This window comes from Plectropomus leopardus, chromosome 4 (genome assembly GCF_026936395.1).
Source record: "Plectropomus leopardus strain MGB_pleo_1.0 chromosome 4, ASM2693639v1, whole genome shotgun sequence".
Taxonomy (NCBI): domain Eukaryota; kingdom Metazoa; phylum Chordata; class Actinopteri; order Perciformes; family Serranidae; genus Plectropomus; species Plectropomus leopardus.
Window position 1 is genome coordinate 26,831,778 of NC_142179.1, and position 22,963 is coordinate 26,854,740.

The window sequence follows — 22,963 nt, forward strand, 5'->3', positions numbered from 1 at the left end:
AGTTGCATAGACCACTATTTATTTTTTACTTTCTCCGCAATATAAATATACATATTTGCTTCTTCTCAAAATCATATTTGCTCTACAACCATGAGAAAATTGTAGTCAAAAGAGGTTGCACAGGGGTTCAGAATAGTGTACTAGTAATATCAACGGACTTGAAATCAAGGCAGCTATAATGTTTTTAAAGGTTGACTGTGTGGGAATTAGTTTATTATTTAGCGGTCAGATTTTCCCATGTGCCAAGCATGGAGGAAACTGGCCCACGCGAAAACACAAAAGGCCCTATCTAAAGGCAATGTTTAGTTTGTCCATTCTTGGATACTGTAGAAACAAAATTATTGACCACATGGGAGATGACCCTCATGTATGTAGATATAAACGGCTCATTATAAGGTAACAAAACACAGCCTTTCTTATTTTCAGGTGATTATAAACTAATGTAAACCAAGTTATTAATATGACCTCATCTGCCAACAGATGCCCCTAAATCCTAAACACAGGACCTTTAAGTTTTTTTTTTTTTTTCAATGAGCAACCTCATTTAACAGGCTGACCTATATAATGCATCTTTATAGCCCATTACTGGATTATTGCTGCTGATGCATACACAAGCTGCATTTAAATTTGTAGCTGGTAAGGATTTTTCTAATTATTTTTTACACCATTGGATAAATTTGTTAATCCCAATCTGCAAAGTTCTGCTAATTCTAAAAAGTAGCAGAAAATAAAGTATACCAGTACCTGGAAATCTGTGACCTGTTGAAGTTTTGCTTAGTTATGACTTTCTATCTCTTACCCTTTTTACTTAAGCCCATTTCAAAAAAATATTTTCATTTATGTGAAATAACTGAGCAGGCTCATTTAAAGTACTTTATTCCAGTCATCCTGAGACAGCAGTTCACACTGTGGCAAACACCGGATCGTACAGGTTTGAGCCGTCCACCCGGAGCCCGCTTTTGGTCGTCGGACATCTGGGCCAAAATAGTAGCGACTCTTTTGGTAATGCCGGCGGTGTGTGCAACTCCTTTAGAGGGGAGAGCTACATGCAGAGGACAGCGAGTGAAAATGTCACGGGGGGTCTGACAAGGAGGCGAGAACAGGCTGAAATTATGTAATGACCGTCTGTTGGGGGAAACAGTTGTATTACACGCTTTCTATCATACAGAGTGATTTAATTATTCCCTCTTAATTATGATATCACAAGATGGAAAGTCAGTTTTTCCCCATTTGATACATAGTCTGATTATTTTATTATTTTTACATAATCTAATTAAACCTCCCACAGTATGTCAGACTATGATAAATCCTGGAAAAATGTTTGTTGTCTGAGAAAATGGGGTGAATTCAATGGGGAGGGATTCTCCTCATCCTCTGTGCACCCTTCCTCATGGTCACTGGGAGGGACTGGAGACAGATGATTGGTCTGTAAGTGGGCCTCCTTTGCCAAGCCCACTGCACAGCTAAGTATATATGCACCAAAGGTGCCAGCGTCAAAGGAGCAAGGCATTTTGGCATCAGTGACATCCAGCACAGCGTGTTATCCAACCATTCACCTCAGACTGGTAAGTTAATACAACTTCAAATATTTAATGAATAATGCCTTAATAACGTTACTTAATGTTTTTGGATGACTGATCTTTGAAAAATGACAAAATAGATGTTTTGGCACCAATAGTCCTCTGTTTGTCTTCCTCGCAGTGAGATGAAGACCCAGCAGCATCTGCATGTGGCCACTCCAGTGAGGCAGAGCCTTGCTCTGACTAAAGTTGCTGGGACGTCTGTTTACCTCAAGCTGGATTCCTCTCAGCCCACAGGATCCTTCAAGATCAGGGGCATCGGACATCTATGCAAAACTGTGAGTAACTCTCTGCTGCTCTGGGGTGACGTGATTTGTCCTGGATGTGGCTGGACACACCCCCTTAAATAATGATAAATATATATATATAGTTTTTTTTATTTAAAAAAAACAAGTGCCGCTTTAGATGTAATCATAATCATGAATATACTTAACAAATTGCCATTGTTATTACTACCAGTTGTCAACTGAGCAGTTTGAAGATGTTTTCCTTGAGCGCTTTCTACCATAAAAGGTCAAATTTAGGGGGAAAGAAAGTGGTTTGGGTTAAAGTGAATAGATACCTGTGTGGTGCCCAGCTCACCTGGTGGAGTGGGTGCCCCATATACAAAGGCTCTGTTCTTCCTGCACTGACTGCAGGTTCAATTCCAACCCATGGCTTTGTTTCATGTCATCCTCTCTCTTTCTTCCCTTTTACGATGTCGCTGTCATACAAAGGGCAAAAAAATGACAAAAAAACCCTTAAAAACCAAAAAAAAGATTTGTTTTCTTGGAGAGAGCCTACAAGGAAATCTTCTCCTGTGTGTCTCGACTGAGACCCCAGTGTCAACTTAACGGCAACAGCGTTGGGCTGAGATGCTCAGATCCAAATGAACCAGTATGGACCAGTTAGTGTGTCACATCCAGTCTGAACACTGGGATGATCTGCTTACATGTTTACACCTCAAGATTTCTGACTGTAGTGTGTTTTTGTTCTTACAGTGGGCTGAACGAGGATGTGAGCGGTTTGTCTGCTGCTCAGGTGAGCACAAAAAAGAAATAAAAAGAGCTGTCTTTGCCTCTGTTGGTGTGTTTCAGCGTGTAACCTTTGACACTTTTGGTCCCAACAGGAGGGAACGCTGGTATGGCAGCAGCTTATTCTGCCCGTCAGCTGGGAGTACCTGCAACCATTGTTGTTCCAAGTGTTACACCAAACGCGACAGTGGAGAGGCTGAAGGACGAGGGCGCCACTGTGGTTATCCATGGCAAGGTCAGTTCATCTCATGTGTTGTTTGCTCCATTCTTTACATCAGTCATTTTATAATTTAATCATATAGAAATAAATGTTTTAATTTTTTTTTCCTCTACCAAATCATTGAATTTAGACCGAGAATGCAAAACGGCTCATCAGCTTAAATGGAGTTGTCTCTTTCAGGCTCTAAATGAAAGCATTGAATACGGACAGCAGCTTGTAGCAAACAACCCCAGCTGGATATTCATCTCTCCCTTTGATGATCCCCTCATCTGGTGAGACAATCTCAGTCTGTCTGTCCTTCAGGGATTATGACAGCACATGCATTACTGTGTACTGTGCAGAAATTCTTGCATATCTCTCTGTCATGTCAGGAGATAAGAGAGTCAGACACGATAAGAGAGATTCTTCTCTACTCCAAAGGAAATGAGATTGTTTTCAATAGAGCCACTGGCTGATAGTAACACCTGTCTTATCATGTGCTGTCATTCATGCTCACGCACAGAGCAGCTGCAGGGGTTGGATGAGGCGTTATGTCAGATACACGTTATCTTATCACACTTTGATGGGGATGTCAGATAAATCATTTACACACGTCACTGGTGAAGCATTGCACACTGACATAAATTACATGACATGACAGTCTATATGACCAGCATTTTTACAACGCACTTGCATTCAAGGAAGAAATATTTAGGAGAGAAAAAAGGCTTTTTTTTTCCCCTTCTTTTTTTCTTCACATTACTGACATGTTGTGTTTGTGTTTTCAGGGAAGGTCACACGTCTCTGGTGAAGGAGCTGGAGCAAGACCTAAAGGAGAAGCCAGGAGCCATTGTGTTGTCGGTGGGAGGCGGAGGCCTGCTGAACGGAGTGGTGGAGGGACTGCGTCGAGCCGACTGGGCTGACGTGCCCATTGTAGCCATGGAAACCATGGGAGCACATAGCCTCAATGCAGCAATGAAGGCCGGGGAGCTGGTCACTTTACCTGGAATTACCAGGTATAAAAACCTGACCATAGATATTGTACCCAAATGAAAGCATTATTCTGCATTTTTCTCACATGCTTCCTCTTTGTGTGTCAAAGACTGACCTTTTTTTTTGCTCCCTAGCGTTGCTACCACACTGGGCCTGACGAGGGTGTCTGCACAGACTTTTAAACTGGTGCATGAGCACACAGTTTTCTCAGAAGTAGTCACAGACCAGGAGGCTGTAAAAGCTGTTGAACACTTTGTAGGTAAGTAGTCTAATACCTGCATCCGAACAGAGGCCCAACAGATCTAAAATCAGCAGTGACACTGATCTCCCCTGGTATCCTCCTTCAGATGATGAGAAGGTCCTGGTGGAGCCTGCCTGCGGTGCTGCCCTGGCAGCTGTGTACAGCGGCATCATCAAGAGGCTGCAGGATGAGGGCAAGCTGGCACAGCGCCTGGGCCCGGTGGTCATCGTGGTGTGCGGCGGCAACAACATCAGTATGGAGCAGCTATGGAGGCTGAAAAAGCAGCTTGGTGTTTTCTAGCGTGGTCGACTACCTCACGTCTTCCTGACCGTTCCTCTGTTCTTCCATCAGTTGGTCTCAATCCATAAACCCCATCATCATTCATGTGCTCCATAGACCAAATCATTCCAGACTGAGACTCTCCTGAGCACTGAGACCGACAAATGTGAGAGGGAGCTGCTGGACGGAGTTTTTAAAAAATCTTCTAAAACATTGTTATTGTGATGCTGCTCTGGTCGAGGTAGTTTAAAAAGTACACTGGCATATTTAGGTTGCATTTGTTTAAAGCGTGCTCATATCTTCTTCTGTTTTTGTACATATAACTGTATTTGAAAATCAATAAATTATATTTCTTAATAATTGTTTTCTTGCCTTTTAAATCTGTTAACCAACAATCATACACCATGTGAATCGAGTTCTGGTTTAAGTTTGCCACATCTAGATGAAAAGAAGTACTTTTTTTGTACTGAAACTAGTGATAAATAGACCAGCCTGATATCAGCTTATTGCTAATGTATTGTGTTGGTGTATGTTGGCAAGTTGCAAGAAAATGCAGCAGCCAACCAAAATGCTAAACCAGGTGTGAGGTCTTTAAAAACAGTGTTACAGTTAAATAGTCCTGCTCATGTGTATTTTGATCACAATTTAAACAACGGAAACAAATTCATAATCATTAGCCGATGTCTGTCTGTCTGTCTGACTCTACATTTGTGGACAGATTTGTCAGAATGATATTGTTGCAACTGTGCAAGATGCAGTCACAAAATTTAACAGGTGAGTAGTTGAGATCAAAATGAAGATCAAGTCTGAAGACGGGTGATCCAAGCAAGGGAGCTGGGGGGGGCCATTGGCCTCCGCAGTACACCTGTGGCCCACATTTATTTTATGTTGTGGATCACTGGAGTGACCCCATCATAAGATCTGTGTTTGCCTCAAAAATTCTGTATGAGTCAGGGTGTAGTTTATACTGTATACCGATAGTGTTTAATAAGTGATTTATTACCATATACATTTAGAAAATCTTCATAAATTTAACTTTACAAAAGGAAAGCCAAAGTGATTTAGTATACAAGATGTTTACATAATGCACAGCTTAACATATGAATTGCATTTGCTATGCAAACCACTCAAATTGGTGTTTACACAATGCAAATGTGAAGTTGTTATTTGGGCTACAGCTTACTTACAATCTCTCCCATACCGTTAAAGTATTCTTTGTAGGACAACTCATTAATAGCTCTGGTCTCAGCAGCTTACTTTCTAATTAAGTTCCTCTCTCCACAGTGAGAGCTTTGGCAGCCGTGGTGCATACAAAATTAAATCTTTGAGCAGCTGTGATCCCTTATGAATGAATGAGTAAATAATAAAGGTTTATATTTGGCAACAGCAGAGATATCCTGAAGGGGAGTGTTTTGTTTACGACAGTGTTTTTTAAGCCAGGTCAAGTGGCCTCAGAAGTAGTTAATGGGTCAGTCGCCTGTCACCTTTAGAATACATTGAATTTCCCAGAGTTCAATTGGTTGGATTGTTAGGGATGTGGCACTTTTTCCAGCTGCTCATTGGTCTGAGGATCATTATGTCACAAAAGAGGGGAGACGGCTGTATGCGAGGGAGAGATGATTGGTTGCTTTGAAAACCAACTGGTCGACATGCTGGAGAAATTCCTAGAATTCCTCCTGAGTAACCTTGCAGACTTGGTATTAAAAAGAAGAAATTTCACTGCAAGATACGAGGATAACTCAACTGATGCAGACTAGTTTTTCTTTTAGTTTCATCACTTTTTGAGAGAACTCACTGATCACTGTGACACACCACTGGTACTCCCAGTATAGCTCAGCTGGGGGAGCTAAATGCATAATACATATGTCCTATAAACCAAGTTAACAGTGTAACAAGGGGATATCAGACTTCAGATTTTTGCTTATGAAACATTAGGTCTTTTGTTCTAGATGTTTCCCTTTGAATAAAGAATATAATGGAGGCGCTGGAACAGTGTGAGATCCAGCTTGAACTGGCCTGGCCCAGCACTTGCTGCTTTGAAAAGGTGTCTGGTTTACTGGTAGTGGTGACATAACCAGTCAGTGGCAGGGTCCTTACGTAAAGGCATGTCTTAAAGGAGGCAAAACATGTTTCACAGGCATCATTCATCTTGACCAACGCACATTGTCTTGCACACAGGCATGCCCGCCACTGTTCAGTCAAGTATGCAAATGACTCATTTTGGAAGGGAATTTAAAAAACAACCACTTATGAAACATGTTTTCCTCAACCACACTGGATGTTTATCTGAGCAATACCTCAAAGAAAAATACCTAAAATGAACAGAAATGTAGGTCAACGCGTGAATTTTAACAAAGCAGGACAATGAATTTTGTACATGAAGACATTTCTTTATTGTGACACAGAAATCTCAAATGCCATCCGATTCTTTACATCTGTATAATCCATTTTTAGATATGTTAAGTTTCTGATGTGCAGAGGTAAGACAGTAAAAGTTAAGTTAATGCAACCATAAATAATTGTAATAAATATCAAGTAAATGTACAGCACACATTTTTATCGCAACACCTCTTTGTATGGATATGTCCTTTTTATAACCTTATCTACCCCCCCTCTGGAGGAGGAGGAAGTAGTAGGAGAGAGCGTCCCTGTTAGCAGCGGTGTATCACCCTTCAAGAGAACTGAACCAAAAACTCGCAAGCAATTCAACAATCCAATATGCGCCAAATGTCAATCCTGTTGTGTGTTTCTCAGTTCTATCTTAGTAAAATGGCGACTTTACTCACACAAGAAAACATGTTTCACCATGAGTAAAAGAGATTGAATCCATCTGAGTACAAGACAAAGGTGATAAGATTACTGGTATTTCCAAAATTCATAAAAAATAACAACACAACAAACCCGATATCCAACAGACATCGCCTAGTTTGCTCATTTTTAGAATCTTTTCTTGGAAGAGTAGTGCAAACCAAAAACAAAAATTATAAAGTGAAGTGAAGTAGCAATTCATAAAAACTGCCATCAAACAAAACTTCAGTCTATTTACATTTTTTTCTCAATTTAATTTTTACACAGCTAAACATTTGGTTATGGGTAAAATAAAACAAAAAAAACAGATGTTTTTCTTTCAATAAAGAAAACTATGAAAAGGCAGAACTCAAGATGATCCGCCGCCCCTCCCCCAGTGTGTGTGTGTGTATGTGTGTGTATGTGTATAGATTGTGCATGTTGGGGAGCGAGGAGGGGGGTTGTTGCACATTCAGTAGCAGTAGCACACAAACAATGTAGGAGAGCAGCTCATGAGAATATTGTCTCCTTTTCGTTTTCACGAAGCAACGCAGGTTTCACAAACCTGAAATGCAAGCATATCAGAACCAGCAGGCCTCTCCTATCGTCCAATCTAGCTGACCTAACATGCTGCCAAAGCTACTCGAAAAATCAAAGAGCAATTTCATAAACTAATAGATTAATATGACTTTTTACATGATTTAAATACCCTCTCTTCAGAGACTTGGATAAAATGTATTCAGTTTATATAGGCATAAGTTAATTTGTCCATTAGCAGTTCATAGTTTTTTTTAAAACAGGCAGTAAACTACATAAGATCCTGTACAGCACTTGTTCACATCTTCTGCCTGTTCATAGCTGACGTGGTCAAAAATAGGCAGCATCACACATTTTGTGGTAGTAGTCGTACCTCCGTCTCAGATAGTTCTATGGAGATCGTGGGGTTTTCTCTTCACACAGCATCACCCTCTGGAGAGAGGCTCCTACAGCAAAGGCATGTTTCAGAACATCACCCCCACAGAGGGGAGACAGAGGGAGGCAGCGAGGTTAAGCACGCGGGGGGTACAAGTTGGTTTGTTGCTTTCACAGCAATGCAAAGTTCTGCAACTCACAGTTCTGCTGAGAACTTTCAAATACTGAAATGTTGCCGCAGAAAGAGGGTTCAGCAGTCATGAGTTAAACTTGCAACTGTAAAGTGCTGATCTGAAGTCATCCTATTAGGTTTTTAAATTCACAGAACTTGACTGAAGCTTGTTGAACCCTCTGTTAAAGGTAGAGGAAAGGAAAAGGCAAACAAAAAAAAACTCTGTCACAGTTGTTTCACTTCAATGTCATCCTTAAACTCAGTGCAACCAGAACAGACACTCGTAAACAGCGTCAGATTATCTTCCCTGAATTCCTCACAAAAATATGTGTCAACACAATCATGAAATGTAGTAGCTGTGTAAACTGTGCCAAAAAAAAAGCAGGGATAAACATGCAAAGCTTTAAAAGCCACCATGAAGAAAAGAAAATGTCATGTGTGGTTTTGTTGGAGCAGCGGAGCATAAAGAAGAATGGTCTGTCTCAAAGGAAGGTCGAGGAGTGTGAGGGGTGAGGCGGAGCAGGTATGTACGCTGGGGAACGTAGGGTTGTCAAGTCTTCTTAGCCGCTGAGAGGGTCCTCGCGGTAGTGGATGGCGTATCGCAGTTTCTCCAGCATCACGTCCAAAGAGGTGTACTGGGGCAGTTTCACCATGAACATGCAGGTCTCCACGCGAATGTAACGCGAGTCTGGCTGACCTGGAGAGGAGAGAAACAGGAAGCATTACAAAAAAAATCACCTCCTACTTCTCTTATATAATCAGTCTTGGTACATTTGTTTGTTTACCACTGGAGGTAAACATAAAACTGCAGGAGACCAAAGAGCTGCTGTGTAGTCTGAGCAATGCCACGCTTGTGTAAGAGATAAAAGTGAATGTTGACGGGTCTTATCTGTCATAGATGAACAAATAGATGGCTTTATTTGTTTATATATACAAACCTACTAACTGACAAACAAAAGCAAGCTCAAGTCTCAAGTCTGTTTAAGTTTTCAAGACAAGACAATCACTATCTGGCTTTTCTGCACGAACAGCACTAAGAAGAACATCAATGGAGTCGACGGCCCCTGAGTCCAGTCATGGTCTGTAAAAACCTCGTTACCTGCAGCTCCATCAGGAGGGGCGATCTTCATGGGGTACGGGGGAACGTGAGCCGTGTCAGGTCCCCCGTCCTTGCAGGGGCAGGTGAACGGTATTCGCTCCTGGTTGCAGGCAAACTTAATGAACTTGCAGAGCTCCTCTTGAGTGAACATCTCCAGGGCAGTCCAGAAGAACTCGATGTGCTGGTCCGTCTCCATCAGACCCACCTGATACATTGTGTGAGCCTGTGGAGGGAGGGAGTCCAGGATTAACTTTGACTGGATTTGATAAATGTTTGACTTACAACAAACGACTTTTCAAGTGATTTCACTGTCACAAATGTCTAATGCTGAAATGAAATAATGGGAGTTTTGGGAGGAGTTGTATAGTATACTGTGAGGTGTTCGTAAATCTCAGCCTGAGCTGCCTAAAGTCAAGACTTTTTTTCGTTTGAAATAAAACATGTTTCATGTTTTTCTACGTTTTTAGTCTTGGCTCATGCAAATAGTGAAATTCAATAACACAAACATTCTCCAAACCAGTAGCTACGCTCTCTCCAGCACCAACGACAAAGCAGCAAACCAGGTAGACAGTAAACAAGGATGGATCTCGAGAGGCACAAGAAAGTAAACGAGTCTTGGTTCTTTTGGACTGTAGAAAAGGATGAGAAACTGTTGGTGGTGTTTATCTGATCCACCAACCAGCACACATTTTAGGGAGAAATTTTAACTTTTGAAACAGTTCACCTCATTTCCGAAGTCTCATCCCACTAAAACAGTGCAGCATACCAATGAAGGCTGGCAGCAAAATGAGGTAACAAAATCTGTTTACCATTTGTGTATAAATAGTTTATATTTAAGGATCATATTGACATAAAATTGACAAGAATACTGTTAACATATAACACCTTGTATCTCATGTTTACAGATTTTTGTACTTTTGAGGACACTCAAAGAATTGTTAAAATGTCATATTTCTTAATGGAGTTTGATGTTATATTTTCCAGCTGGAGCAGAATGGGGAAAAAATCTCAAAAGGAGTCTCCTTGTAGTCCTGCAAACTGTGACCAGGCAAGATTCCCAGTCATCGCTAAGTCTTATAGCCATTCTACCAAAAAAAAAAGTTGCATAATATGTGGGGGTTAGAAATAATAAATAAATGAATGGATTTTTACACAGATATATGCATTACCTTCAGGAACTCCAGGTTGATGTAAGGCAGACCACAGGTGCGCAGCTCCATCTCCAGGGGGCTGAGCATAGTGAGCAGCTGCAGGGGAATGATTGAGCCGAGCCCTGCACGCACCGCCGTCATACACTCCACATTCTGCAGCTCCCTCAGACGAAGGCCTCGCACCGCCCGCGCATACATGTCCTTATTCTCCCAGCTTAACGCACGCAAATAAGCACACAATATATGAACGATCAGGCATTAGACCATAATGAGCTGGGTCTTCTAGAAAAATGCGGTATAAACAATCATTTAAAAAAAAAATGCTAGATTATCTCCCCACAAAGGTGCTGAATTAATTTTTTAAATTCATATATACATACATACACACACACACACACACACACACAAACAAAGACACACACACACAAACAGACATATATATATATATATATATATAGATATATATATATATATATATATATATATATAGATATAGTTAAACTTTGTTTTTTTTTCCTTTTTATGAACTTGTACTATGAATATGTATGAATTTATGAAATTGTGGTTAATGTATGTACATGTGTGTATAAATATATATATATATACTTTATTTCAAATTACATTATATTATATATTGTTAGGTATATTTTATTGTTTAAAAAGGAAAAAGCAACAACAAAAAGGGGATTATAGATGTTATGGTTTAAATCACACCAAGAGAGTACTTATATAACTTTCTGTAATCAACAGGAAAAAAATCAATTTCATGTTTGTATGCAATACTCTGAAAAAAGCAGCAGTATAAACAGTTTCCTGTACCTGACAGTGAGGCTGCGACCTCCCTGACAAAGCTCCACCTCCTCGCCTGTCATAGTGACGTAGGTGAAGGTGCAGCAGGGCCGGCTGGGGGAGTCGGGACTTTCTCCTGAGTGGTGCTGGGAGGAGATCTCAGCACACAGGGCCTCCAGCTCCGTCTCATCATTCGCCTGCAGGATCAGAGAACAGGCGTCACATTAAGGTCACTTGAACCATGGCATTAGCACAAAAGACGAGATATACACCACAGGTCCCTTACATTTTCAAACTTCTTGACGTAGTTGTAGGTGAGCACATCAGCTTCCTGCAGGTCCTGCTCTGTGTCGAGGGATTCACCCACCAGACCCTTCCAAAAAGAGCCCAGCAGGTCCAAAGGAAGTGGCACATCTGCGCGAATGGCTATGCCAAGAAGCTGACCAAAGAAGTGCAACAACTGTTCCTCTGCATAGCTGATGGGGCTGGGCGTCAGGATGTACTTCCCCTGGGAATAAGAATACACAACTACGATTTTATCTGTGATTAACTTTGTTGTACTACATATAATTATGAGAACGACTGTATTCTTGGGATGGTAATTAACAGAACAGTTGTGAGGAAATGTCCTCACAACTTACTGTAAAAAACATTTCAGTTAGGTTTCAAATCTTTGAGGAAACTTTGAGATTCCAGACAGCTACCAGCCAATCCTGACTAGAACATTTATGCCTTGTTGGGAAGAACAAAGGTGTCAAACACAGGACAGAGACTGACAACATGCCAGCTCCTGAAACAGCGTACCTTGTTACGGTTGGCTGCAGCACTGGGGCAGGGGAGCAGCAGCGAAAGAGCCGAACTCTGTAACTCCTTACACACCTGCCATAGGAAATGTCTGAAGGAGCCACCTGGAGAGACAGATTCATCAAAGCTACGGTTAAGTCTGGAAAAAAAAATCCTGACACGTAAAACACTAGAGGACTGTACACAGAAAGATGTCAAGGGGAAATTCTAACTTGTGCCGTGAACTTCTTCTCCAGTGAAGCGGATGTTAAAGGCATAGGTCGGGTCTCCTCCGCTGGCCAGTTTCACACAAAGCTGGGACGATGGTATGCAGGACAGCTGACGTGCTGCCTGACAGAAATATGTGTTCTCTGATGATCTGATCTCACCTGGAGAAAAAAAATTGCAAGAAGAAAGAAGAAGGTGTGTAAAGATCTGCTGCATGTGCTATGAAATGGGAAACAATAAGCTTGTGAGTAAGTGAAAGGCATCCATACCTCCCACAATCTCCAGAGGGTCCAGTGTAATCTCTGGCGCAGCGTGGTCAGCTGTCCGCTGTACTGTGGCATTCAACACTCGGTTCATTACAGTGACCTTCGTGTCATAAAAGATTAGACCTGTAATCAGTGGAGAAGCAGGTAATGAGTGTAAATGATAACATCTGATCAGACAGTTGTATTTCAACAAGTAAGGTTTCCTATACAAAAGTCAAAACACTGATATAGTCGCATTCACTTAGCCCATTATGTTCCCTTGACCTGCTACATCTTGCTTACCTTTGGCCTCACATAACAGCGCTGCGATGCTGTTCTGATAGGTCTGTGTCTGTCTCAGCTCCACTAGCGGCAGGAAGAAACTCTCCAGAGTGTTGTTGAGGGACTGCAGCAGAGCAAAGCGCAAGCGCAGACTCTCCACAGGCACATCTGAAATGTTTTTTTTTTTTTTTTTACATATACAAGATGATGAAACGACAGCAAGAACATATGTACTACTGTAGATGACAGTGTAAGCATGGGTTTTTGAACAGCAATATTATCTTGTTTACTACAGAGACCGTAACAAACAAGTGGTTTACTTACTGAGCAGGCAGGCCACTCGAGGATCAGCAGTATCACCGGGGTCCAGGTAGGCCTCATGGGGGTGTAGTCTGGCTGGTGTAATGGCCAGGTGACGGCAGAGCCTGTTGATATACTGGACTAATGCCACGTCCATTTCCAAGCTCCACTTCCTGCAAGCCTTCTGGGCGTGACGAGTGTCTATGCAGGTGCACCTGGTACAGAAGACAGCTGCTGTTAAGCAGAGACCTTACGCAATGTTTAGTTTCTTATATTAAAAAGATAACAGTCAACATGAAATTTGTTTTTTAACTGGATTGGCTTTACAATTTTCAACTATCACATGGCTTGGACTGGGAAAAACACAACATAACATCATATAATAAAACAAGTTTAACTCTCATCAACCTGCATTAGCATTCTTAGTCATTAGGTCTGATGTATCAATACTCAAAGCAATAGTCCTGAAATGAATATTAAATTGGCAGGTGGCTTTGTTTTCAAGTACAGAAAATAGGCCAGTGGCATGCTGAATTACAATTACATGGCCTGTATGAAAATGATGGATGTCAATTTAAAGTAGTATTACAGTGGTAGTAAAATTATATTCAAATATGTTTTTTTGTCACTGTATATAATGTTTGTTGTTTAAAACTGTGTATAAACAATGTAAACAGGAAAATATGATAATTCAGATAGGACTTTTTTTTTTTTTTTTACTGAAGAGGGGACATTTTGTCACAACACAACATGGGTGTTTTCCAGACAGCTCGTGGCTGTGATAGTATTTGAGTTACATCAGTCTAAGTGCTGGCTATTGGGGTATCAGATTTCCGAGTCTTACCTTTCAAAGTGGAGGTCATAACCACAGGCCAAAATTGCCCTCCAGACACTACGGATGTCCTGCTTGGCACGGTCAACAGCAAATTTATGGAAGCCTTCCAGTGTCAGGTACTTCTCTTCTGGGACTTAAGAAGACAAAGTGGTATGTGACGCAACTTGGTTTCAAAACAGGACTCAAATTACTTTTGTAGGGTAGTGGAGCATCACAGAAGGGTCCAAGGCATGTAACCAAAGTGCAAAAAGGTATCATCACACTGCTAATTTTGTCTAACTATCAGTAAAAACATACAAAAATACATTTAATTTCCAGTTATGCAAAACAAAGAAAAATAAATAAAATCTTCTCTGTCTTTGATTGATTCATTAATAGACTGTTTTATCATGAAACCTGAATTTAAGCGAGGGAAGGGGAATAATGTCACTTCTGCACACATTTGATGGTATAATGCTTTAACAAAAATACAACTGATTAAACCTTTGTTGGAAATATTTTGCAGACCCCTCTGGCCATAACCATTCATCAACTAATGTAGTCAGTGTGTAGTCAAAGTGTGTGTCATTACTGCCAACCTTCAGCTTTTTTCGCAGGAGATTTTTCCACATCTTTCTCATCAGGTCTAGATTTCTCAGGAGATTTGGGCTTTAGAACTGTTTTCTTCTCACTCAGTGCAGTCCTGGCAGAGGCAAGACCAAAAAAATGTGATTCAATTACAATGTCAAAGTGTAAATGTAACAAACATGTGCTTAAAATCAAATTACTCACCTAACACTGTTGAGCACAGACTTTTCCTTAGTGGGAGGTTTGGTGATGGGCCTCTTAGTGCTAACTACCTTACCCTGGTGCTGCTCTTTTCCTGCTTTGCTGTATTTGTTCTTGTTGGGCTTGGGTGTGCCATACTTTCGCAGAATCTGATGCAAATGAATCATTTTTGACATACATGAATGTACGCACAGTATAAAACGTTTCAACATGTAGCACTTTTAAACTGACTGCAAAAAAAAGATCACTGGACGATTCAGCAAAACCGTGAATGATGTTAACTCACAGCATTTTTGAACATTTGCAGCCAATGTGTTTCATACCTGAGTAAGCTGGTCTTCAAGTACTTTCTTTGGAGGCCTAACGTTGGTGAAGAAAGTATGCAGTAGGTTTCCAGGGGTCTGAGCATTAATCTGCTCCTTGCTGAGGTAAATGTCAGACACTTTAACTGGCTTGGCCGGTGTGAGGCTCAGCATCTGCTCTGAGTGCACGCAGCTCTTAAAAATATCTGTGAGGACATCTCGTGCTCCAGGTACAAGCTTGTCACCTTGAAATATGGACACAGATCATTTACCATTTGGCATATAGTGGCAGAACTAATGTCACTGTGTAAAAGCAGAAAATATTTGATCAAACACCAACCTCTGACTGACTTGTCCAGGAAGTAGTCTTCAAGTGCTGAGCTCCCCTGTGTGTCAAACAGGCTTTGGTTTACACTGGAGGCTGTGAGGATCTCCTCATTGGTCAACTCCATTAGTTCCTCTTCACCTTCCAGACTGGACAAGCCAATCAGGTCACTGCTGTTGAAAAGACTGGCACGGATTTTTTCCACTTTGGCCCGAGAACGAACCTATGATCAACAAAGAAAGATAGGTGTATTTTCACAGATCAACACAAACGAACAGCTTAGATCTATTATGGTGCTCTTGATAAACCCACCTCAATGACAGCATAACCCTTGATGGGCCTGGCCATAACTGCATTGCTCTCCAGTGAGGTGACTGTGTGCATCGAGCCCCCGTCTGACACTGACGGTGTTTCTGCACTGTCAAGGGGCTCCCCCAAGCTGCCAAGACTCCCCAAGCTTCCTGTACTGCACAGGGAGGTATCTAGACTCTCCTGACTAGAAACAGTCTGGGAGTCTTGGGGGCCCTGCTGGGGGTACGTAACAGCCGAAGCGGCAGCGACAGGGGTGAGGGGTTGAACAGCTAACAGCTCCTGATCGACAGAAAGTTCACTGGCAGTGCGGGACACTCCCTGAGAGGAGCTGCAGATCGAAGTCTGGCTGGTAGAAGCTGAAGCGCTCACGCTCATGGCTGGAGTCACACTGCTGGAGCTGTCGGGACTCTCGGGACCCCCGCTGTTGGGAAAAGGGCGCTCAGGTTCAGGACCTGCTTTGCCATCCTGAGGGCTAGAAACCCCAGCTCCAACTTTGGGCTTCTTTGGGTCCTCCTCCTGCAACGGGATGAAAACTTCATCTTTGAAGAGTCCTCCATGTGCGTTGCAAGCTCTGCGGATAGCATTACGAACCACGGCCTCCTCCAGGTGCGTGGGAATACCTGAGAGCACCAGCAGGCGGCTGTGGGCGGTGGGGCCGACCAGGGCCTGGCAGGCATCTGTCACTGCATCACTGGTCACACTTAAGCCCTGCGGGTCCTTATTGGCAAGATGTCGTAGTATCATCAGGAGTGTGAGGCAGCGGTGAAACCACAGCATGTCTTCAGGTTTACTCCCCGCCATGTTCAGCAGGGCGCTGTCGCTCTCTGACAACCGTGCACCTCCACTTCCCCGTTTACCAGACACTGCTGCTGCTACTGCAGCCGCCGCTCTTTCGCGCTTCATCTTCACCTTCTTACGTTTAGATAACAGACTGGGGCTCTGTGGCGTCTGGCCTGGGGACGATGACGAAGATGAAGAGGAGTCGCTAAGGTTAGGGGCACTGGTGGAGGACAGGGCTCCCACTGAGGAGCCGCCAACATTAAGGGGAAGTGTCACCTCTGCCACAGCCAGACACACCTCCATCAGAGCGTGGAAGTAGGTGGAGAACCGGCTCTGTTCTGCCCCCAGTGCCAACGCAACGCCTCCAGATGATGATGCCCCCGCTCCAGCCCCTCCAGTGGTCCATCCCTGAGTCTCCCGGTCGTAGAGCTTTCGGAGTTCTGTCTGCAGAGCCATGAGCACTGCGAGGCAGGGGTTAAGCAGCAGAGCAATGGAGCTTGAGAGACCAGCCGGGCTCTTGCGCTGCTCCAGCTGGTGGATTTTCCGCAAAAGCTCTGCCAGCAAGTGGAAGATGAGTTCTTTTATGGAGGGAGCCAGGTCAGTAGTCCAAAGCAAACCACCTAAAACAATATGGACAATGAAGAAAACTCTTAAAGTTGTTGAAATCTTTATGTTTGATATGATTTATCTTGCAAGGTTCTCTTGTGATTTTTGAAGATAGCAGTGAAGATGAATGAATATGCAGATTTAACTAACTCACAAACTCAGAACATTTTATAAGATTGACATTATATGATCTTGTAAGCATGGGGTTCTTTCTGTGTGGAGGACAGTGAAAAAACAAGCAAAGACTTAAAATTCCACATCAAATAACGAAATATAACTGTTTTTTTTTTTACTTGGAAAATAAACCATCTAAGCATAAATAATATCCACTAGTTACAAAACATAATCAGGAACAATATTCCAAATAGAGTTATACAATTTCAGACAATAATTTAGAGTTTAACAGATAAAATTCACTTTTGTGATTGTTGAGAGGATGGGCTGCATTTAAGAAACGAATACAGGAATTACTTGATTACAGACTCATTTAAGTGTTGTAATAACTGGTGGTAAACCTACCTAATAGTTCTACCACCTGCAGCAGCACAGATGAGGGCACTGTGTCCAGCTCATCCTCTGATCGCTCACTCCCCTCTCCCAGCTTCCACGTCAACAGCTGTTCAGCAAATGCCATGGCCAGTGGAAACTCCAGTGGCAAGGAGTGCAGCACCACTACAGCACCAGGAGGGGGCGACACCCCTGCAATGAATACAACAGGATATTTAATTCCACTCTCTCCTGTAACACATTGTTTGTTTGTTTTTTTTTTACAATAAATCTCTATGAATTGACCTTTAAGAGTGAGATACTCACCTAGTTTGATGTGCACCTTATCAGTGGGTATGATCACAGAGGGGTACTGGTTGGTGGTGGGAGGGGGAGTAAGGCCTGTGTTGGTGGGTGAGGCATCGAGTGGATAGCACACCGCCTCCATCAGATTTAGCTGGCCATTTCTACGCACTTTGTGACCCAGGCCATACACCATGACTCGAGCCCAGGGAGCCTTGTAAAGGCTGGAGCTAACACAGTGGAAAGGACAGGGGAGCAATTTAAAACATTTTACAGGAAATTAATGATGAGAAAAGAGAGTTCATTAGGAACTGCTGAAGTTGAACACTTTTGAGAAACTCACTCTTTGCGGCAGCCTAGCTGGCTTTCCTTGCAGGATACGATTACAAATGCAGCGCCTGGAAAGCTGACATCCATGCTAACCTTTGACTCTGTCACAGGAAACTCCTCAGATGTAAACTGCTCTGGTGCGTTCTGTTACAGTAAACAGAATTATGAGAAAACATGAACAACATTACAAACTGGGAAGGTATCCAGAGGCACGTTTATAAAATTAAGTTCTGATTGCTTGAGCTGACCTGTAGGAAGCAGCAGATCTGCTTTGTGAGCTCCAGCAGGCTTTCCTCTCCTTGATGCAAGGCACGAGTGATGGCCACTGTCAGCCACTCCCGGATGGGCTGAGCATTGCCCTGGTAGAATAATTCTGAGGGAGAGCAGCTTTGGCCCTGAAGGTTGTGAAGCACCGACTGGGCCAGTAGGATAGAACTAGAACTGATAGTGCCATCTGCCGCAAGAACAACATCACAGCAATCAGCACAGAAACACTAAAGATCTCAGAGATCCGGTGATTCAGAAGATCAATACCCACCAGGGAGGGGTGGAGCCAGGAGCTGATTGGACAGCAGCTGCAGGTGCTCTAAGGTGATGTCTCGGATAGCGGGTATATGGAAGAGACGAGTGAAGGTGTGGGGATTCTTGGGGGCAAAGATGTTGAGCAAGGCCATACGACAGTAAAGACGAGCCAGCGCACTCTCACAGCGGAGAAGTTCCCTGCAGCGCAGCAGTAAAACAAACATTATTATGAGCACCAGTGCAGGAGGCATGTACATGAAGCTCATCTCAATTCGGTTTACCCATTACCTATGAATCTGAATGTTGCTACTGTCTAGTGAGACTAAGCCATTAGCAGCAGTCCGCCGAGATCCAGCAGGTGGCCGTTCCAGCATCTCAATAGGGTACCAATACCTCACCAGCACCCCCTCACTGCGCAGGTACGTCTCCACCTGGACCAGCTCATTCACCTAGACAAAGGCATACAAATATTTGGGGTTTTATATTGATGAGCATATGGATTTTGTGTTGGGCACATAATCACTTTCAGAGTCTGCAGGCAGGGCACCAGAGAGAGTTATTTGCAAAATTCAATTCATGTAATCATTTAGGGATATTGATTTCTGTATATTAAACTCTTTCAAGGTGGCATTTGTCGAGGGAGCCAACAGAGGTACCCAAGGAGCAGGGCTGTTCATTACCTCACCATTTAGCATTTCCTGGATGTTTATAGAGTTACTACAATTCTTGTTATCACAAAAGGTATGGAGTAGGAATTGTGTGAAGTTGGTATTGCCAGGCTATGGAAAAAGTTAAATTGATACGGGTGATACCAGGCAAGCCTAACAAACATTAACATAGAATACACAAAAAATCGGCCTTGGATAACAGGCATGAATTATTCGTTGTGTAAATATGGGTTTAAAGAGGAATTCCAGCTGAAGAAAACTGATATTGCATCCCTTACGGAAAAGATGTTCAATAAGTGACAATACATCTGGGCAAAGAAATTTTGGTTTAAACCAAAGCTGTGTAGTTGATGTGAAATTAAATCTGATTCTTATGATTTAGATTTATCAAAGAAAAAAAATTGTGCCTAAATAAGAGTTGCTACTCTGCTTCTTGATATTGAAATGAGTAGGTGCGCAGCATTGGAAGGAGGAAATAAAATTGTCCCAGTGTGTGAGTAAGAGGAAATTGAAAATGAATATAATTTTGGTTTTTGGAGTGCTTTGTAATGGAAATTTCACCATCTTTTGTTAAATGACATAAAGGGACATGACTCAGACGATGAATATGACTGATTCTCGGAGACTGAAATGGTTGTTTGAAAAAGAGACATTTAAACTGGCATCTTGTATTAGGAAAGCATGGGAGCTCTGGAAGAGAATCTCTTATCAGTGATGAGTGGGTGGTAAAAATGAAGACAATGACAAATCCATGTATCTCTTTTCCAGGGATTTCTTTTAATTTATTGGTATGATCATATGTTACCTACCTGCTGAAAGTTCTTTATTTGTGGAAGGGAAACTGGCGTATTGTTAGTGTGAGATGTAATTGTGTGTCTTATTATTCCAAAAGAGGACACAAAATGGCATGACATCTAAATAAATTCAAATCATTCATTCAGAGTTTATAGGTACATTTCCAAAAATGGCTCAAAACAATGAAGCATCATACTTACAGAGTCCACATCCAGCACTACACCATGCAAACCAAAGGTCTTTAACATGCCCCGGATAGCAAACTTGGGCAGTGCTGTCCCGCCCGTAGTGCTATTGGTGTTGTTGCTGTCTGGTGAGCGGATGACCACAGTCAAACCTGTGTTGAGTGAGCAAATTATCAGGGAGGTCAAAATTAGTTGTATATGTCAAATCAACAGTCTTAATACAGTGCAACAATGTACCCTAAAATTAGCTATTTTAGTTAACCTAAAGTGCATCAGTAAAGTAATGTAGGTGATTTGTACCTTTGCGAACTTTGTCAATTGTGAACTTGTTGGCTTCATCCTTGATATCCTCGATGGTAGGGAGGTAGAGGTCACGAGGAATGCCGCCATTCTCTTCATACAGGAACTCCACTGTCTGTCTTGCAATGTCAACCATGCCTGTTGAGCCATCCACAGCACAGAGGCAAATGTATCAACGTTGTTATTGTTTGAATTATGTGTGCAAAAAATTAAAAGCTTACCTTAGCATTAACACAAAATATGCACAGGCTCAGAATAAAAATGGTTCAGCCAGTCTTTCATTTAAATAAACTTTGACATCAAGCTTACGCTTTAAACTCATTGAATAGTTTATTATTAACTTTTGTCAATTAATTTCACATCAAATTTATCTGCAGTGTAATTACTTCACCTTGTACTGATTTGCTAAAGGATGATTAATTTTAAATTATATTTATAACACTGCCCCCTTTGTATGATGCATGAGCGCACATGAATTATTAGTAATAAAGTAGAAAGCATTTCAACAGGAGAGTGAATCTAAAAGCAGATAAAACATGCAGAGGAGGTGCAAAATCAGTATGGTTGATGGAGACAGTTTGAATTAAGGCTTTTATATTTTTGATGATCCATCGATGTTCTAACCTATGGTGACATTACATGATAGGCTCTGACAAAAATGTCAAAAAATGTTACCCTCCATAACTCTTAAGCTAAGAAACTTTTATTGACCACTTTTAATATGTTATTACTTGTCTTTATGAAATAATGTAGGCAAATAGGTTAAATGGTTTTATGTAATGGTCATTTACTATGTGTTACACTGTACTTCTAGGTTATGTGTAATGTTATATTCTTTCTTTCCTTACCTAGCTGCAGAGCTCCTTTGATTTGGTCCAGGCCAGATTTCCTTTCAGCTTCATTTCGGAACCGCCTACGAATAGTGGGGAACACTTTGGTCTCCCAGGCCTTCACCAGCAAGGCATAGTGGTCCTCCTAGAGTCAAACACAAATCAAATTAAACAATGAGGAGCACATAAAATTAATTTCAAAGTCATTATTAGAAGATGAGAAATGAGAAAAAGAGGTCCAACTCACTCTTGGGACATCATCATCATCCTCATCATCACTCTCATCATCTGCGATGGGAGGAGGATGAGGGTCTGGCCCAGAAGTGACCAAGTTCTCATAGCTCAGCTCAACTTTGTAATGGCACGACAGGTCGCTGTTGTACTCTGTACCAACAGAGAAGGACAAGCAAAAATGCAGGTTTGACAGATGATAAACAAATGTCTCTACTTGTCTTTCAAAGTGTAAAGAAAAAGCGTGCACTTTAATGAGGATAAGGCTGAAATGAAGGTGATAAACATACGCTGCTGGGGAACTGCAACGGCCGCAATCCGACAAGGGGGTCCATGGGAGCCAGAATCAGAGGTAACACTTGCACCTGCATCATTATCGCTGTCTGAGGCCATAGCAAAGGGCAGCGCTTCAAAATTTGCACTTATTTCCTCTGCCAGGTCCACACACAAGTCAGCTGCATTTCTGTGTGCTTGGCCTTCTGCGTACGCAAATGGCCGACTTCCAAAGTTGGCACGGATCTTTGAGTTCTACAAAATGAAGGAAAGAAAAATAGATGAACTAGATCAATCCTGAAGAAAAACTGTGTCACTGAAGCAGCAGTATTATGCATATTAAATGATGAGCCAAATTATAGCTTAACAACAGTTCAGCCATCTAGTTTGTTTTAGTCCACAGAAACCCACCTTTTTCTGAATGTGGACCAAGGGCCACATTCCACCAGCTACATCCTCAAGGATGGGACTGAGCCGCTGGCCACAGTAGGTGAAGTAGACCCTGCCTTTAGGTGCCTGACCAGGGGGAGGAGGAGTGCCTTCAGAGCGTTCCCAGCCAATTCCAGCCACATCGCCTGTATTTATAAATGTAAGGTCACAGTCTCAGTAATGATTCAGATGATGACATGATTTAAAACATGCTAACTGGATATAGCTTGAGTTGAGGAAGCAAGATATGCTTGCAAATAGTTTTTTTTTTGAAAGAGCAGCCAGATAAGATACAATGCTATTGAGGAGTTTAGTTGAAATCCATAACATACATTCCTGTATGGATTTCTCAGCTGACTATCTCAAACAAAAGATAAGGTAGACTGTATTAGAAGAAAGAGATATTTTGTCTCCAGTCTCACCAGGAAGTAGAGACACATCCAGCCTGACACTCTTCCACTGCAGCAGACTGGAGCCATTATAATGCACTGCTCTACCATTACTGACACACACAGACAGACAGACAGGAGACAGACGCACAGAGATGAAACAACACAAAAGAGAAAAATAGCAGTCAGCACTCAAGTCAGAGAAAGAGCAGTCGGAAAAGGATCTCAAGAGTTACGATGC

General features: G+C 42.1%; 2 protein-coding genes across 3 annotated transcripts in view; one reads left to right on the forward strand and one right to left on the reverse strand.

Annotated features, from left to right (window-relative positions):
- The first annotated feature begins 1,505 nt into the window (after positions 1 to 1,505).
- On the forward strand, positions 1,506 to 4,665 carry LOC121944115 (L-serine dehydratase/L-threonine deaminase-like). Its single transcript, XM_042487799.2, has 8 exons — positions 1,506 to 1,565; positions 1,702 to 1,858; positions 2,561 to 2,600; positions 2,689 to 2,828; positions 2,994 to 3,085; positions 3,581 to 3,808; positions 3,920 to 4,044; positions 4,133 to 4,665. The coding sequence occupies exons 2-8, from the start codon at positions 1,706 to 1,708 to the stop codon at positions 4,324 to 4,326; spliced, it is 972 nt and encodes a 323-aa protein (XP_042343733.1). The 5' UTR covers positions 1,506 to 1,565; positions 1,702 to 1,705; the 3' UTR covers positions 4,327 to 4,665.
- A 2,009-nt stretch (positions 4,666 to 6,674) lies between these two features.
- hectd4 (HECT domain containing E3 ubiquitin protein ligase 4) overlaps positions 6,675 to 22,963 on the reverse strand; it is a 41,382-nt gene continuing 25,093 nt past the window's right edge. For both annotated transcript variants that reach the window (XM_042487643.2, XM_042487642.2), the window contains exons 48-76: positions 22,756 to 22,835; positions 22,316 to 22,479; positions 21,922 to 22,159; positions 21,648 to 21,784; positions 21,419 to 21,545; positions 20,571 to 20,708; positions 20,286 to 20,422; positions 18,911 to 19,071; positions 18,639 to 18,820; positions 18,349 to 18,554; positions 18,114 to 18,244; positions 17,795 to 18,000; positions 17,501 to 17,680; positions 15,596 to 16,995; positions 15,299 to 15,506; positions 14,980 to 15,203; positions 14,660 to 14,805; positions 14,467 to 14,570; positions 13,898 to 14,021; positions 13,078 to 13,268; positions 12,775 to 12,921; positions 12,496 to 12,615; positions 12,232 to 12,387; positions 12,020 to 12,123; positions 11,502 to 11,723; positions 11,246 to 11,412; positions 10,445 to 10,640; positions 9,276 to 9,498; positions 6,675 to 8,873 (exon numbers count right to left, since the gene is read on the reverse strand). In XM_042487643.2, coding sequence (XP_042343577.1) covers positions 8,737 to 8,873; positions 9,276 to 9,498; positions 10,445 to 10,640; positions 11,246 to 11,412; positions 11,502 to 11,723; positions 12,020 to 12,123; positions 12,232 to 12,387; positions 12,496 to 12,615; positions 12,775 to 12,921; positions 13,078 to 13,268; positions 13,898 to 14,021; positions 14,467 to 14,570; positions 14,660 to 14,805; positions 14,980 to 15,203; positions 15,299 to 15,506; positions 15,596 to 16,995; positions 17,501 to 17,680; positions 17,795 to 18,000; positions 18,114 to 18,244; positions 18,349 to 18,554; positions 18,639 to 18,820; positions 18,911 to 19,071; positions 20,286 to 20,422; positions 20,571 to 20,708; positions 21,419 to 21,545; positions 21,648 to 21,784; positions 21,922 to 22,159; positions 22,316 to 22,479; positions 22,756 to 22,835 — 5,956 coding nt within the window. In that variant the 3' untranslated portion in view covers positions 6,675 to 8,736. The remainder of the gene's footprint in view (positions 8,874 to 9,275; positions 9,499 to 10,444; positions 10,641 to 11,245; positions 11,413 to 11,501; positions 11,724 to 12,019; positions 12,124 to 12,231; positions 12,388 to 12,495; positions 12,616 to 12,774; positions 12,922 to 13,077; positions 13,269 to 13,897; positions 14,022 to 14,466; positions 14,571 to 14,659; positions 14,806 to 14,979; positions 15,204 to 15,298; positions 15,507 to 15,595; positions 16,996 to 17,500; positions 17,681 to 17,794; positions 18,001 to 18,113; positions 18,245 to 18,348; positions 18,555 to 18,638; positions 18,821 to 18,910; positions 19,072 to 20,285; positions 20,423 to 20,570; positions 20,709 to 21,418; positions 21,546 to 21,647; positions 21,785 to 21,921; positions 22,160 to 22,315; positions 22,480 to 22,755; positions 22,836 to 22,963) is intronic.